At 38.5% G+C, this 17520-nt stretch overlaps 1 protein-coding gene across 1 annotated transcript; it reads left to right on the top strand.

Annotated features, from left to right (window-relative positions):
* The first annotated feature begins 88 nt into the window (after window positions 1-88).
* On the top strand, window positions 89-15978 carry aqp9b (aquaporin 9b). The gene is made up of 6 exons (XM_030719132.1): window positions 89-324; window positions 1074-1200; window positions 6191-6328; window positions 6568-6686; window positions 8240-8457; window positions 14062-15978. The coding sequence occupies exons 1-6, from the start codon at window positions 223-225 to the stop codon at window positions 14222-14224; spliced, it is 867 nt and encodes a 288-aa protein (XP_030574992.1). The 5' UTR covers window positions 89-222; the 3' UTR covers window positions 14225-15978.
* The last annotated feature ends 1542 nt before the right edge of the window (window positions 15979-17520 follow it).

Genomic DNA, 17520 nt, shown 5'->3' with positions numbered 1-17520 from the left:
AAAAAAAAAAAAATCTGTAGGAAGTGGAAGTAGACCTCTTGTGGTCACCAAGGGAAACGGATTCAGAAAGCTTAACATCCCTGCCAGCCTGTCAGGGCTGCGCGGTCCGAGCGCACCGAGTGGGAGGCGACAACCTGCACCGACAGTGTTACACAGAGAGTCCATCAGAGTTGTTAGCTGTTTGTTGTGTCAGAAGGAAGACATCAAGAAGCCGCAGGAAAAATGGAAAACGAATACAGGAAGAAGATAAAAGAGAAACTTGGCCTGAGGCGGGACATCTTTAAGGAGTTCTTGGCGGAGTTTCTGGGCATATTTTTCTTGATAGTGAGTACCTCCCTCTGCACCTGTCATCCAGCTTAAACAGACGCTTTAAAGCTGCGAACCAACAGCCTATGCTAATAAGGTGTCAACTGGGTCTCTAGGGATTTTGACTGCTGTATATCTTGAAAATAACAGACTTTGTCTTTCATGTGGTCAGTTTTGATTTGCTCCTGACAGACTGTAAAAATCACAACAAAACGTGGCTGATAGGGAAGGTTTCTCTTCTTTACAAAGCATCCACAAGTGAAGACCTCCCTTTCTACAAATTTTGAAAAATCAAATGTTCTTACAACATAATCCACAAAAAAAGATGAACATGGAATTAAATTAGGTCAAGAATAGCAAATGATGAGATAATTTTTACACTAGAAGTATATTTTTCCTATGTTTTAATTCATTCAAACAGTTATGTTCTTCTGTAATCTGAGTATCCTCTCCTCCACCTGTCCACCCTGATCTCCACCTGTCACCTCTAATGCCTGTGATGCAGCTTCAACAACAGCCTATTTATTTGTGGATGAATGCTGTGGGTTCCACACTTTATCCCTCTAAATTACTCACAACCTTTACCTAATTAAGTGGGAGACTCATTATTGTTTCCCCCCTACAAATTGTACAAATTGGTGCAGTTGGAGGTTGTTGATGGACAAGAGGGCTAGTGTTAATGGTGGGTATAGTTGGACCAATGAAATTAAAGGCAATTGGCCTTTCCGCCTCCACTGTTTATGTTTGTATTCTTGTTTGTGTTCCAGCTCTTTGGGTGTGGCTCAGTGGCCCAGATGGTGCTGAGCAGAACACATCTCTGTGACATACTGAGCGTCCACATTGGCTTCACTCTTGGAGTCATGATGGCCGTCTACATCGCAGGGGGAGTGTCAGGTAAAAGTTGCCCATAACAATTTGTTGATTATCAGAAATTCCACAGATGAGTTGATTGTTTTGTCACTAAAATGTTAGAAAGTGGTAAAAAGCCAAAAATACAGAGTTTAAAATCTTATTAACAGACGAAAGGACACCTTCTCACAATACATAAACATAATCTAAGATTGATTGTTAAGGTTTCACCTGCAGGCACCTAATTGCAACACCAGTTTCAGTTTGTTGTCATATTAATCTTCATCATTAATTCAGTTGTTTCTCTGTGTTCTCTTAGTGAAAGAGATGAGATGACAAATGCTTATAGTTACTTGATAATTCAACCTGAAAAAAATAAATAAATAAAAAAGACTAAAGTTGATAATGAAGGTCGCCCTACTCCAGGTTACTCTATGTAAGTCAGATCTCCATATTTTCTCTGTATTTATCTGAAAATATGCAGGTCTTAATATAAAGTTTATATTTTTTATGGACTGTAAGGCGGTAAATTATTGCCATTATTTAATTATCTTCTCTAATGGGCTGAATTTCAGGTTAATAGTAGTCCTAATGTGGTTTAGGTCTGGAAAGTTTGTCCCAATGGGGCTTTATCAGGTGCATTCCTTGAGGATTAAGCAGACCCTGCTGTGCTTTGCCAGCAATGACAGGGATAGGAGGGAATAGTTGTTAAATGTCACGGTGCTTCTTATAGGCTGTCTGAGCCAAAGTGAGTGTCCATTAATCAGCAATTACAGTATCCAGTTTGTCAAGGGTTGCATTGTGCAGACTCCATAAGATGTATGGCCATTTCATCAGTATTTGGAGGGGGGGCTTTAAGGCTGAAATAAGAGATTGTATAAATGCTGTGGCATCTGAAGGCTTAATAACTGCTGAAAAGAAGAGTTCAATGTATCTGAAATAAGGAGAAGCAGCGAGTTCAGTGGTAACAAGATCTTGCCAGCATCTTTGTTTAAAAGGAATATTTGCTGTTCTATGAGGGTTACATGTGCATTTCTTTGCACACTTCAGAAAGCTACTATCTCTGGAAATAGTCTGAGAAATAAAATTAGAGGTTTTTACAAAAAAGATAGGCATAATATGTTTTTATATATTTTCCATATAGCATGAGTTTCTAGGTACTGGTAGGTGGATATAGAGAGGCTAACTCTTTTCACACTGGAGTGGAGAATTTTTGTTCATTTATTTAAAAAAAAAAAAAGGCTGAAATACCCCATTTACTTTAAGTATTTAGATCCTTTACTTAGCACTTGGTTTAAGCACCTTTCGGCATTACTTACAGTCTAAAATCTTCATGGCAATGATCCAACAGCCTTGGCACATCTTACTTTTTGGACCTGTTTTTAGCAGAATAATTCCCGCTCAGTTACACCGGATGGGGAACATTGGTGCACACACATTTTCAGGTCTCCCCACAGATGCTCAGCTCCAGACTCTAGATTATAGGTCACTCCCAGACTTTTATTGAATTTTCTCAAAGCAAGCTCCTGTTATTTCTTGTTGGCACTCATCAGGTTGTTGTTGGTGAAATCTGTAAGTTTGCCGACATCCAACATCCTGATCACTTTAGAAAATGGTTTCTCTCGCAATTTCTCAGTTTTCTGCATCTGTCTCTCCATTTTTCCTCCTACCCTCATAGACTCGATCTCAGAAAAAGCAGCATAACGCTACCACCACCATGTTCATGTGTAACAACAATATTAAAATGAGCTGTTGCTTAGCGCCTGGATTCTTTTGGGAATTTTGGCCAAATACTTGAATTTTCATTTCATCAGACTAGAAGATTTTGCTCTATGGGTCATTCAGACGCCTTCCGGCAAACTTCCAGCCGGTTGTTCTGTGCCTTTCAGTGAGGAATTGCTTCTTTCTGGTCTCTCCACAATAAAGGCCTGATTGGTGGAGCTCTGCAACAGTGGTTGTCTTATCTCCACAAAGGAACTAGCTGTCTTTCACTGTGACCAGCAGGTTCTCGGTTACCTTTCTGATAAAGAACTTTCATCCCCAATTACTCAGTTTGGCTTAGAGCACAGATCTAGAATTACTGTTGGTAGTTCCAAATCAACCAGAGAGTGATGGAGGCTGTCATGCTTGTGGGCCTGTGCAAAAAAGCTGAAATTTTCTTGGATCCTTCTCCATTACTCTGCCTTTGCCAGTCCAGTCAGACAAGTCGCTCAACTTCATGGCTCAGTTTTGACTCTTGATTTACTATGTAAGCTGAGGGATCTTACAAAGTTCTCTAAGTTACAGAAGCTGTGTGCCTTTTCTAATTATATAACCAGTTTGTTCAGTTAAGGCACAGGTGGACTCCATTGAAGTTGTAAAAACATCTCAAGAGCCACTACTAAAGTTGTACTGTTACAGGATTTTTAAGGTTGATTGTTACACCCCTGTGTAGGGTTAATATTACCAACACCAATATTATATTCTGATATAATGGCCAACTTAATAAACAGATTTCCCTAACATTTGTCATGTGTAGTTAATTATTTACTCTGCTCGGATCAGCTAATTGTTGTATTTGTGGTTCCAAACAGCTGTGTTGCCAATAGGGAAGTTGCAGACTGCCCTCTGGTGGACAAATTATGCAAGCTCAACATTCATAACATGGATGAAGGGTGTTTCTCCTGCCTTAAGTTTATAAGTTTGGATTTATCCACTTTTATAAATGCTGATACTGATAAATAGGCAAATAGCTCAAATCAGCGACAATATTGGTTCACCTATAAATTGGTTGGACTTTAGACATTACAAGTGTCATATCAAAAGGTCTGAATGCCGTCCATCTATATCCATCCATCCATGCATCCATCCACCCATCCATCTTTTTCCAGCTTATCCAATTCAAGGTTGTGGGGGTTGCTGAAGCCTATCCTAAGCAGGGTACAACCTAGCTAACACAGAGAGACTACTTATGTTGTAATATGTTTTAATTTTTAATAAATAAAACAATTCAATAACGTGATTTTCTTTGTTGTTGTGAAGTATTGTGCATAACATAATGAGGGAAACGCCCACTTGAGTCCATTTTAAGATTAGCCTAAAACACAGCGAGACGTGGAAAACTTTAGGGTCTGATAACTTTTGCAGTGCACTATATTGTTGCAAATCTCACCATTTTTAAACACCTCCAGGAACTTATTTGGACACTTATTTTGAAGTATTATCTAAATAACTTTAATTTCTTTGGTCACTGGGACATAAAAACACTGCATGTATCGAAGAACCAATCAAATTTTATGAAAACAAAGCTTTAAAAGTGGGCTGACTTTGCCCCAAACTAAGGGTTTAAAAAGCGTTTTTTTCTTCTGTAGTTACACCATTTGTAACTATAATAACTATTTCTCCATAGTTTCAATTCAGGATTCTTTGAGTGCCATATCGCTCTCATATAACATTTGTGTCTATAAGCCCATTCCATAGAGACTCATGGCAGTCCTTTTGTTGTTTATAGAAATTTAACACTAATGATTGAAAAATTTCAGTGTGACAGATGATTACCTTTTTTTTTTTTTTTTTTTTTTTTGGCTGATAAGTACAATTGTTTGGAGCACAGAGGCTCATAGTTCAGTTTTACTTGAGCTACATGAGATACATAAGGGGAGTTTTAAAGCTTCAGAAGAGTAGCTAAAAAGTCTGAGGACAGCAAGGTTAATATATGCTTTTGCTGCATGACTGGGCCATTCAGCCCCAGGGTCCACAGCTCAGTGGGAAGCTTCTGTCCAACGACATCTCTGAAGATGATCATAGGTATTGGACTAATGAGCTTTACTGGGGCATGGGTCTCTGGAGAGTAGGGGGGTCAGGTGTGGCAAGTCTGTCTTTCTAGGCTTCCCTGGCAGGGCGGCTCCATAGGAGGAGAAAACACAATTGTTTTCACTTTGTAGTCTGAGATTTTAGATGACAGTGTACGGTAAGTGTGACACATCATGGTCACTCTAATGACCCGCAGCCTACGTGTGCCTTAAGCAGATTCAGGCAGATTATGTCAGATGCAATTCAGACAGGCAGGTCTGGCTGGTTGTCGTGGTCTGTGTTTGTGAACAGGATGGGGAGATTAACAATGGGCGCATGGCTGATACCCCCAGTGGTGTTACCACATCTAGGTCAAAGCCAAGATCCCAGAGTGTTAAATAAATGACCCCACACTGCCATCACAGCCTAATAACAATTGGCTGGAATGTGTTCAAACACGCCTTTTTAGGACAATGCAGAAGAAGGGGGATTGACTCTGAAGGCACACAAACCCGGTACCCTTTGTTTGAAAGTATCCTCAAGATTTTTAGCAGAGGGTTTGATCACAAGCATGAAATAATCAGACAGGACATCACCAAGTGTTTTAATCCACTGCACACTGATTTCACCTCATCTGATAAGACACGAGAGATTTTTAAATGCTTGGCTAAGTACTCCTCCTTGATCTCAGATGTTTGACATCTGATTTAGAGCTTAAATGATTAGTCAATTAATTTGTCAATCAGCATTTGATAGTTAAGGGTAACTCCATCAATTTCACACATCAGAGTTTGTTTGTAGGTTATGGGATAAATGGCCTCATGTCAATTGACAAGGAAGAAGAATGTGGAATAAAAAGTTCATGGCATCTTCTAAGTTTAAAAAAACTCAGAAGATGCCACATAGAAACTTAGAAAAACTGTAAGGACAGTTTAAAAATTGCCCTTACGGTGAGCCTGGCTGTAATATAGGAGTCTCATGCTGAATGCAGCATATTCTTAAATCACTTTTAAGCAAAAAAAGTCTCAAATGTGAGGTTTTAATGCCTTTCTTTGTCTGCGGTGACAATAACCTGAACGTTTGAGGTTAAAGACTGTTGTACGGGGCTTTGAGAACTCTGCGGCCATCATTCATTGCAAAAAATAGTTTTGTCGAAGCTTTTTTATAACATCATTGGTACCAACTGTTGTTTTTATTTATTTATTATTTTTTGACTCGTACATGCCGTAATATTATGCTGTTAATGTTTGTCGCGTCGTTGCAGGAGGCCATGTGAACCCTGCGGTCTCTCTGGCCATGGTGATCCTGGGGAAGCTGCCTCTGAAGAAATTCCCTGTGTATGTGGCGGCACAGTTCCTGGGGGCTTTTGCTGGATCTTGTGCCGTCTATGGATTATATTATGGTGGGTGTAAATTTCACCAGTACCAGAAAGCAGTTTCAAAGAATAGGATTTTCTGAGGAAACCTAAAATAAGCATCCAATCTGAAATAATAAGATCAAGTGAAGTTATTTTAGGCATTTAGTAATACCGCTTCACAAACCAAATCACTAATCACAAAGCACTAAATCACAACAACAGTTGCCTCAAGGTGCTTTATGACTGTAATTTTATCAACTTTGTCTTTCTTTCCTTTTTCGCAGATGCTTTGATGGACTTTACCAAAGGAGAATTTATTGTTACAGGTGAAAATGCCACAGCCACCATATTTGCAAGTTACCCCTTAAAACATCTCTCTGTCCTAAACGGGCTTGTTGATCAGGTGGGCCTTTAGACGTGTCATTTACATTTTGTAATTTACAGCTTATTGACTTTTAAACTCCAATATATATATTTTAAGTCGATTACAGTATATTGTGGATATAGAGATGTAGATGTGCTTTGAGTTTGTTACTTACACACACAAGGAAGAACAGAACAATGGAGAAGCAAGAGAGATAAACAGAAAACAAATATATCCTCAATAATAAAACGCAATGAAGCATGACATTTGTAAATTATACGTATTTGTATATCTTTTATATATCTTTAAGGTAATAATATAGCTTGGCCAAATCTACCTATTATGTGAAAGGATAACATTTGATAGACTTTTATGAGCTATATAAACTGCCTGATAAGCCTCAAAAAACATATTTTTGAATCTTGTATGAATTATTACCTTTAAAAGGATTAGTCTTTAATATTACGTTAAGGATTTGAGAAAGCAAAAATTATCTATATAGAAAATATAAAACATCTTACTGTAACGTCCCAAATCTTTTTGTCCACAAACTCCTGCTGTGTGATCTGGAACTGAAGAACTAAACCTGGCACACAGGTGCATCTCAGGCCCCTGAAGGTTCTTAACTATATCAGATATATGACATCATGACATGATGCCCAGCAGCCACCTACCAAATTACCCATTTTTAGCATTTGTGCACCTATAACACCATATAAAAGCATTGTGTCAATTTAATTTGACAGCAATAACATTTATTTTCACAAAAATTAAATATTAACATACATATGATATATTATGTTGCCATCATGTTGCCTGGCGATCATCTAACTGTGGCATTTAAACATATTTTATATTGTGCTTTTTTCTTTTATTTACAATCATAGCAACACAGCACTGCAATACAAACAAACAAACAGTGTGGCATTTATATTGTAGAGCAGGACTTCATCATTGCAGTGGACCCACAAAATTTGGGCTAAATTTGCTTTAGTTGCATATCCTAAGAGGGTCACACTCAAGGTGGCTCGCTAAAAAAAAAAGATCAAGGACAGTGAATCTCAAAGACGATCTAGACTGGAAATCAACATCCACCGCTCCTATTTTTTACTTTGCTAAATAAGATGTCAGTTTGCCAGCAGCACGAATGCTCAAACAGTACTGTAGCATGGGCATAATACATTTTCCAAATAAATGGACACGGTCACTGGATTTGTGATGTTTTAAACAATAGGCATGCCATAATGTGCTTGCATGGTTGATAACTGTGGTATTTAATAAACTATTATGCTGACATGCCACATTAATAGCACATATAATAATGTTATATTAAAGCCAGCAGCAGGAACTTGTAGCAGATCTCTTTATACAGTTGCAGTTTTTTGTTGTGAGCTGTAAAAATCTAGTTTTATATCAAAGGTCAAATAATTTTCCTTTTGTTATCTCATTTTCTAATATTTTTCATTAACAGGAATCTCCTTAAATAGAACACAGCAGCAGCTGAGCTGAACAGCAACAGCAACTATAACAAACAATTTTAGGCTGAATATTGTTAATGTTATGCTAACTGCCTGATGTTTTTATTTTTTCAGGTAATTGCAACCGCTGCGCTGGTCATATGCATCCTGGCTATCACTGACAGGAAGAATATTGGTGCTCCAAAAGGCATGGAGCCTCTGTGCATTGGTCTGATCATCATGGGCATCGGAGTGTCCATGAGCCTGAACTGTGGTTATCCAATCAACCCGGCACGAGACCTCAGCCCTCGTTTCTTCACCGCTTTGGCTGGATGGGGCATGGAAGTATTCAGGTAACTTAACTGTGTGATATATAAATGGAAAGGTGTCTGTTATCACCTGTTTATTGAGCCTATAGCAAATACCTGGTGGTAAAATAGCAAAACAACAAAAAGGTCCACAATTTATCTTGCCTATCCCACATGAAGAGCAGCATTTGTAGCACCAGCTTTGCTCTCATGACAACTGGATTAATATTTCAAAGAGAACAAAGAGCGGGGAGAGATCCCATGCAGATAGATATAAAACATTCAGTGCTTTGTTACTGAAATGGTGCAACTGAATGTTCCTCAGTTTTGTTCCTTTTGTTCACTCACCTTCATCACAGCTGGTCCTGTTTTGTGTTTTTCTTTCTCGAAAAGGTCGCAATCAGATTGGGAAGATCACAAAAAGAGTTATCCTCAAAAGAGAAGGCTTTGAACACATCAAGTTACAACATTTTAGTTTACATTAATTTACCATTATTAACTTCCTTGGTTATACGCACCCCAACACTGTGGAGCAATGCTCTGTAAAAAATGCTGTAAAAGAATGAAGACATACTGTCACATGCACATCCATCCATCAGCAGTTGTTAAAGTGGGCTCCTTGGATACTAAGGTATCTATAACACTTTGTCTTTGACTCCTGAGAATAACTTTAACAATGAATTAATATTTAATTAATTTTTACTAACTTATGAAAAAGGCATTTAACACCCCTTATGAAACAAACGCACCATTGTGACCCTGATTCTCTTATACTAGTTTTGAGAAACTGTTGGCTATCCTCTAGGAAGATAGTGTCACTGGCAGGATGGAAAATTTTTGGAAGCCAGATTCATCATCATTATCTTGATTTATATGTTGAGTTTGGCTTTATTGAGAGCAGCAACATGTGATCTGTCTTCAGTCTTTAGCAAGGAAAGCCAGCCGAGCTGAAACACCGTCTAACAATGCAACACCCTGAGTATCCATGCAAATCCTTTAGTAAACCTTGAAGATCCATTTTTCCTGCAGAAAGAAGAGTCTATTCCTTATTTTGTGACAACTTATTTTTCTGCTGGAAGCAGAAGCAAAAGATTGTTGTAAAAGAAGTCAACCCATCTGTCCAAGAAGGTTCCACATCCATCCTCAAAGTGAGTGAGAAAGTGCCACATTTATGGAAAAAAAACAAGTTACGGAGAATCACAGATGAAGGAGTCCCAACTTCATACTTCCCTGATTTTAAAACTGATGTTTGGGGCTCCAAACCAGTGGGTGTCTCACGCAGCATTTAGGCTCACCCTTTCAGTATCCTGAACTCTGAGACCCCTCTGTGACACTTCCACTTATCTATGTGAGTCAGTCCTGACTGAATAAAGGCAAAGCTCAGGACATGTTTCCATGTGGAAAATTATATTAGACTTACAAACATCTCATGAGTTTCAGGCAGGCTGTTGTCAGTGCAAATAGAAAGAAAGAGAAAAGTTGTGGCGTAAAAACGTTATATAGAAAATGTTTGAGAGAAGAATTTTTAACAACTGTGCGATGTTCTGTAATATTTATGCTTAGCTTGGTGTTTCTGTAAAAAGGGGACACACAGAGACAGAAAACCGCCCACACTCACATTGACAACTGTAGCCAATTTAGAGTTGACAGAAACCCTCGATGTAGGGATAACTGCAGGAGACAACCAGAATCCAGTTGGTGCTTCATATTTCTGTGAAATGTTTTGTTTCTTGGAACCAAAAATTATCTGGAAATTGAGAAAGTTTGTTTTGGCTCTGATTTTCACAGAAATTATCACGTTCCTTATTTAACCATTTACTGAGTTTTATATATAAATAAGTATCCTCTTAGAAAGAACTAGAAATGCTGACCATTCCAAGCTGCAGCCGTAGCATAATTCAATTAAAAATGATGCTGTGTCATCGGTGTACCTTTCATACTGCCAGTATGTTGCAAACATGAGAGGGTTCAGCGTGTGTCCCTGCCTCCCTTTCACTTTGGACTTTGACTGGAGTGCAAACAGAGCGGTCACACTACATGTAAATTATCAAAATGCTTCATAACAGTGGACTTTAAGTCAGCTGTCTGGCTACCTTTTCATGAGTCCATAATTGCCTGTAAGTGGTTAAAATATTGGACCACTGATATGAGCCCTGGACAGAAACCCCCAAGAAGGAATATCACTGAACAAAGTAGTCTGATCCTAACAAAACTAGAAAACACTTCTCTGGCAGCTCTTTTCAGTCTCTGAGTTTTGAATCGGATTCTTGAACAGACTATTTTTCCAAATTCAGAAGATCTTTTCCCAAAATCTTTGTGAAACTGGAAAGGCATCTCAGCTCTTAAAATCATCAAAGCATTTCAGGAACTGAGCTCATCCACTGCTGCCACATTTACACTGTGGAGCTTTCTAACTAACTTGTGAAGATACTGTAGTCTTCCAAGTTTCCAGATCATTCCAGGTCACGTTTCAGTTTTCCAAGTGCTGCTTCACTCTCTTTCATTTCCCCCTTTATGAAGACAGTATTCTCTGGGTTTGCCAGAACATTTTTGTTCATGCCCAAAGCATATTCTTTGTAGCTAATCAAATCTTTTTAGTAAGGTTTTTCAGAATTGATGGCTGAAAATATTTATTTTGTGTTGGCAATATAGCACAGTTGCATAGTACACTTTACCTCCAGTCAAAGCTTTTGCTTTAGTGTGTTGCCTGTCTTTGTTTTGATCAGCCTTGTTTGTTTGTGCCTTTGCCTTCAGTATAATCACTGGCTCTGCCCTGAACCAATCTCTTTAACCCCTTGCCCTGAAAGTGTCTGAGCACAAACTAAGGACCAGACACTGTCTGAATAATATAAGCCATATAAATGCAATGCAATATAACTTGAAAATTAGCTTGAGAAATACAGTACCAGTCAAAAGTTTGGACTCACCACAGGTTTAAATATTTAATGATGTCATGTGATATCATGTATTTATTCTGTGCAAATGTGTAGGCTTTTGTCATTGTGGTAAATCTGATTAAAAATGCAGCTGCCACAAATTGATTGTGGTAAAAAACAAAACAAAACTACAGAAAAGATTTAAGTTGAGGATTTCTTTACATTTCTTTTCTTTTTCCAGTCAAAATTTGTGTTTGATTGTGTGAATGTGACCCACTGAGTGTCTGTCTCCTGGCCTGATCATCTTAGCCTGGCTATAGATTAAAGTCTATAATCCGGCCGCCTCCCTCCTCAAGTCTACTTCCTGAATGTCTGCTGGTACTTGTTTGCGTTCAGGCCTGAGCATCATCTCTGGTAACTGAAGCCCTTTCACTTACAATAATTTTCCTCTCGCTAAACGAAAGAGTCTTTGTGAGGGGAGCCACAATGAAAATGAAACACAAGCAGTAGATCCAACAAACAGAGCTTCTTAGGTCTTTACAGTAATCTGGGATAATAATCTGGGCTAACTTGTCTCAGGTAGGCAGATACTACCAAACTTACAGACTAGTGAGACAGTCCACAATCTGTCATTAACCCTACTGCAGATATTTAAACATACATTTCTTTAAAATTGGCGGACATGAAAGAAACACAAAAAACTATAATATAAATATATTATGCTTCATTTGTGCCACATCTGTGATCCTGCTTTTTTGACTTGTAAATAGTATTCAGATCAATGTCCAGGTTATAATTTTGATTTGAAAACTCCAGCATATCTAACTTTGGGCTTGATGCATGTGTCAGTACAGTAGTATGAAACCAAACACAAATGCCTCATGTCAGCCAAATTCAATTTAAGAAGATTTAAGATAGTGTTTATTTGTCACATGCACAGTTATACACAGTACAATGCACAGTGAAATGTATTTTGTACCTGCAACCATATATACACACACATATAAATAAGAATAATAAAAAAAAAAAAAAAGTAATTCACACTATACTCTATATACTATACACTATACACACTTTTATAAATTATAATATTTACATTGTGCAATAATGGTCCAGTTAGGGCTCAGAGTTGAGCAGACAGATGGCTTGTGGGTAAAAACTCTTCTTCAACCTTTCAGTCTTAGCCCTCAGGCAGCGGTAACGCCGGCCTGATGGGAGCAGGGAGAAGAGAGAGTGTCCGGGGTGGCTGGGCTGTTTTAGGATCTTCATGGCCCTCAGCCTGCACTGCTTGGTGTAAATGTCCTGCAGGTTGGGGAGGGTGGTTCTGATGGTCCGTTCAGCTGAACGAACCACCCTTTTTAGAGCCATGAAGTCCTGCTTAGTGCAGTTTCCCATCCAGGTGGTGATGCTCCCACGCATGATGCTCTCGATGGTGCAGGTGTAAAAGTTCCTGAGCACCTTGTGTGGGAGCTTGAAGTCTCTCAGCCGCCTGAGGAGGTAGAGACGCTGTCTGGCCTTCTTCACAGTGATGTTTATGTGATGAGTCCAGGACAGGTCCTGTGAGATGGTCACTCCCAGGTATTTGAAAGTGTCCACTCTTTCCACCTCAGCACCACTGATGACAAGTGGATGGTAGTCCCTCTGCTGCTTCCTGCTGAAGTCCACGATCAGTTCCTTTGTTTTGCTGACGTTGAGCAGGAGGTGGTTCTCCTGGCACCAGTTCTCCAGGCGGGAGACCTCTCTCCTGTAGGCTGTCTCCTCACCATTAACACCATTAACATGTGAATAAAGCTAATGCCAGCAGCCAGTTATAGTTATGTTCGCTTATCTTAGCACAGTAATGACATCCAAGAAGCTACTTTGATGTGCAGAGGCTAATCTGCCACATTATCAACTTTCCAACAGATTAATAAAATGGGAAACAGCATGCTAAGTACTGGGAGGAGGCAGGTTCTTCAGTTTCTAGCCATGGACTGTATCTAGAAGATGGACAAAGCTACAGGGACATCACCCAAGATTTGTGAAGTCCCATTTTGAAGCCTCAAGATCCATGTGGATCATGTGGCCATCTTACTGTTTTGAAACATGTTGAGGAACAGATCTGACTTTGAATCTGCACTTGTCAATAGCAAGTAGGCAGCCAATGAGCTAGCCGAGCTGACATTTATCTGTTACACTAGCACCCACCTTTCAAACTTGGTGTAATCAGAGTTGTAAAAGAATGCCTTCCCTTTGTGTCAGATCGTAAACCTGTCTAGTTCTGCTGTTGGCCATTTTTTAACACCGGAGTTGCTTCTGCTTTTGTAACCGGCCTCAAGTGGCGGATAGAGGAACTGCAGTTTTTGCCACATTTTTCAACACTGGGGGTTCCTGCTAGATTCTAGCAAATAAACTTAGCACAAAAAGTAAAGAAATTTGTGTTGGCAGAGAAAATTTGGCAAGTTTTCTTTATGGGCACTACCCACATACTCAACTCTCCTGCTCAACCCACAAATGTATTTTCCTTACAAATGTGGCACCATTTAAAGGGAAATAAACAGACTTTCCAACAACAGTTCCAACAGTTCTAAGATTTATTGCCAAGAAGCACTGTTACAACAATGAAAGATAAACAAATGTACAGTCTGAAGTCACTAATTTTCATTTACTTGGCAAAGTTCCTTCAGAGCTACCGAGAAACTCTTTTCATGGCTAAATTTAGGTTAAAGATACTTTTTTGGGGATGCTTTTTCATGATGTTGTCATAATCTCTGTGTATGTGTCCCGCATGCAGAGCTGAAGGCTGCTGGTGGTGGATTCCTGTGGTAGGGCCCATGGTGGGTGGCGCAGTTGGAGCAGGCGTTTATGCTCTCTTCATTGAGCTGCACCACCCTGAGCCTGAAAAACAAGAGGAGAACAATGTCCAGGACAAATATGAGATCATAACTATGACTTAAACTTAAACAGCAAAAGCATGTACCCGATTGAACAATTTTATAGTCATTTATTTATTTATATGTATGCATGAATGTTTTATGAAGCCTTTAAAGTCTCTTTATAAAAGGTCTAGTTAATTTTAAGTGTCAGGGTTTATCTTTCAGGGGCTCTTTTGTGTATCATATATGGCATAAAACAATATATCAACCATATCAAAAGTATATTCTCTTTTAGTGTCATAATGATATAACTTTACATAAAGAGTTTCACTAGCTATGCAGTATTCTTTGTAATCTCCTATTTCCTAACTGGGACCATCTTCTCTTGTTAGAAATGTTTGCCAAGTTTCTGAACAGAATTTTTTTATGAATGCTTGTCAAACAAGTGGGCATTAAATATCCACTATGTAGCATTTAAGAAACGGTTGAAAACTTTTGAAATGTAGTCATTTATAATATGTTTAGATATTAGCATGATTTTTATTGTGGAGTGACTTTTTCTGTGTCACTCCATCCTTTGGATGCATGTAAAAATGTACGATTGCTATACCGGGCTGCTGTTGTTGTTTTTTGTTTTTATTTTGTTTTGTTTTGTTTTGTTTTTCAAAAGAAATATATGTAGGAAGTCCAGCCTTAAGATAATTATACTAGCATGGGTTAACTTATGTAAACTATAAAACTGGATTAGTAATGGTGTCATTACAGATTTCTTTAAATTAGAAAAGACAAAACTCAACATTACACCAAAACTGCAAAAAAAAAAAAAAAAAAAAAAAAAAAATATATATATATATATATAGCAGATGTCACTGAATTATGTATTTTGTATCAGTAGTGACACTGTGTCATGTGTAATATGCAAACACTGACTGTAACTGTTTACATTAAATACTCCTCAGAGCTGATGTGGGAAGTGTGTAATGAAGGGTGAAAATTCCCTGCAAAGTATGCATTCACTGACCCCCTGCATCCAGGTTACTTCATGATTATTTCTTATATAAATATATCTCTATACTAATATATTTATATATATTAAAATCACTTCTAAGTTTGACTGAGCCCCATTTCCGATTTAAAAAAAAATCAAACAGACAAATAGATAAATGAAAACACATGAAGTATTGGGCCTAGAAAAGGCTGTATTTCTGAACTAAATGTCTTTAGATACAGCCTGGAAGGATGGGTCACTCACTGTAGGCACCACTGTCAGAAAATAGGATGTAAACCTCTGCTAATGTGAAAGCAGATATTTGCTGTCAGTTATTACATTAGCGTATTAGAGTGCTAAATGTCATTTTACAGCAGCACAGTGGTTTTGTGATATGATACGCAAGAGGCTTGTTTGGCACTTAAGTTTATCTGTGCCGGTCCATTAAACTCTGCACTGCGTGTGTAGCTGCTGGAGTTGATGCACTGAATGTATTCAGCTGTTCATTAGTGAAGTTATTTATATTTTGGTATTTTTCTCTCTGTGTCCAATAGTCCTATGCTAGTACTGTTTGAATGCCAGACTGTCATGCAGTAATATTTTAATCTTTTTATCTGTCTTATGTAATGTTATATTTTTCTTTATCACAGTTCACTGTATCTTAATATGGAGTAAACTGATAAGTGGCATTTAAAATGTATTAGTGATGAGGGGTGTAACAATATCTCATTGGATAATATGTTGTGGAACATAAATATGACAATATGTCGCCAAAATATTTGCTGTGAAAATTTGTCTTGTGGGTTTGCTTGCTACACAAAAAAATAAATAAACAGAATAGACATATTTTACCCTCTCAAGTGGCTTTATTTTTATTGTACACTAAAATCCCTGATGGTGTCCCCACAAAGAGGCTGTTGTTATATCCATGCCACCATGGGTAGAAATTATGAGGAAACAACACAGTCCAAACTCCCCTTTTTCTGGGAAATCCAATGTTATCCTCCTCAATATATCACTGTAAATATAATTGTATAATGATAAATAGTCTATTGTCCTATTGTCCTCCCCAACTCCTTTATTTTGTAAAGGTGAGCCTAAAGCAAATGGTGTGTGAAACATTATTCTTTACCTGTATCATTCAGCAGAATAAAACACATTTACACTGGTCAACTTTACCTTGAGAATGAAGCTTGTGCTGTAATGCGGGAGCAGCCATGTTCCCTAATGCATCCTAAAGGCCTGTCCATAATTTAAATCACCATAACTAGCTGGATTTTCAGCCAGGTTTTACATGGTTTGATTGGGAGTTTATTGCTGATAGTACTTACATATTTACCCCCAATTGGTTCTTGGTTCCAAACCAATGCAACCCTGTTAAAAAAAAACCAAATCCTCCAAAAGTCTCTGGTCTCCTGGTCTAAAATTTCATACTCACAAAGATATCCATACAATGGACCAAGGCTGCGTATAACAGCATATTCAACAGAAATGCATACAATTTTAAAATGGGTCAGAAAACTTCATAATAATGGATGCAGAGTGTTTTGCTGGTCAGTGGTTTCAGAGTTCTTCCCCAGAGAGGAGCTTCTCTTTGACTTTACATTATAAAAGGACCACACTACATGAGCCTTCTGCATGCTGTGGTCTGGATTAAATGTTTATGGCATCATGCCTTAGACTATCAATGTTTTCACCTCAGTTGGATGTAAAGATGTAAGTTGCTGTCACAAAGGCAGGCCTTGCCTACTAAAACTGCATCCAGACACATAAACCAGGCATGCATGTAGTTCTTACATATTTCCCTCAACTGGTTCTTGGTTCCAAACCCATGTCAGACAGTAAAAAAATTCCTCCAAAAGCCCTTGGTCTAAAATTTGGTACTCACAAAAATATCTATACAATGAAACAAGTGCAGTCAATAATTCTACTAATAAAAGCAGTCACCACATACATATATTCATCAGTCATCATCAGAAGGGGCCCACTCAGCGGAAACACATAAAATTTTAAAAGACAAGTTAAAAAGCCCCCTCCTCCCCCCTCCGCGACCCTGAACAGGATAAGCGGGAGAGAATGGATGGATGGATGTTAGAAGGCTCATATGGTCAGTGGTTTTGGAGTTCTTCCCCAAAGAGCAGCCTCTCTTTGACTTTACATTATAAAGGACCACACTACATGAGCCTTCTGCATGCTGTGGTCTGGATTAATTGTGGCAGCTTTGATTGATCATCATTCTTTATATTATCAGCAATTTTCCCTTGATTGGATGTAAAGATGTATGTTACTGGCACAAAGGCAGGCCGTCCCTGCTAAAACTGTGTCCAGACACATGAACCAGGCATGCATGTACACAATTCCTGGAAAAGAGCAGGGTCACCAAGTTTGC

This window comes from Archocentrus centrarchus, chromosome 3 (genome assembly GCF_007364275.1).
Source record: "Archocentrus centrarchus isolate MPI-CPG fArcCen1 chromosome 3, fArcCen1, whole genome shotgun sequence".
In the NCBI taxonomy this organism is placed as follows: domain Eukaryota; kingdom Metazoa; phylum Chordata; class Actinopteri; order Cichliformes; family Cichlidae; genus Archocentrus; species Archocentrus centrarchus.
This window is presented reverse-complemented; position numbering and strand designations above follow the sequence as displayed.

Coding starts and splice junctions, on each gene's coding strand:
- aqp9b (XM_030719132.1), top strand. CDS start 223: ATGGAAAACGAATACAGGAAGAAGATAAAAGAGAAACTTGGCCTGAGG. Junction 1,201..6,190: donor CATCGCAGGGGGAGTGTCAG/GTAAAAGTTGCC, acceptor GCGTCGTTGCAG/GAGGCCATGTGAACCCTGCG. Junction 6,687..8,239: donor TAAACGGGCTTGTTGATCAG/GTGGGCCTTTAG, acceptor TTATTTTTTCAG/GTAATTGCAACCGCTGCGCT.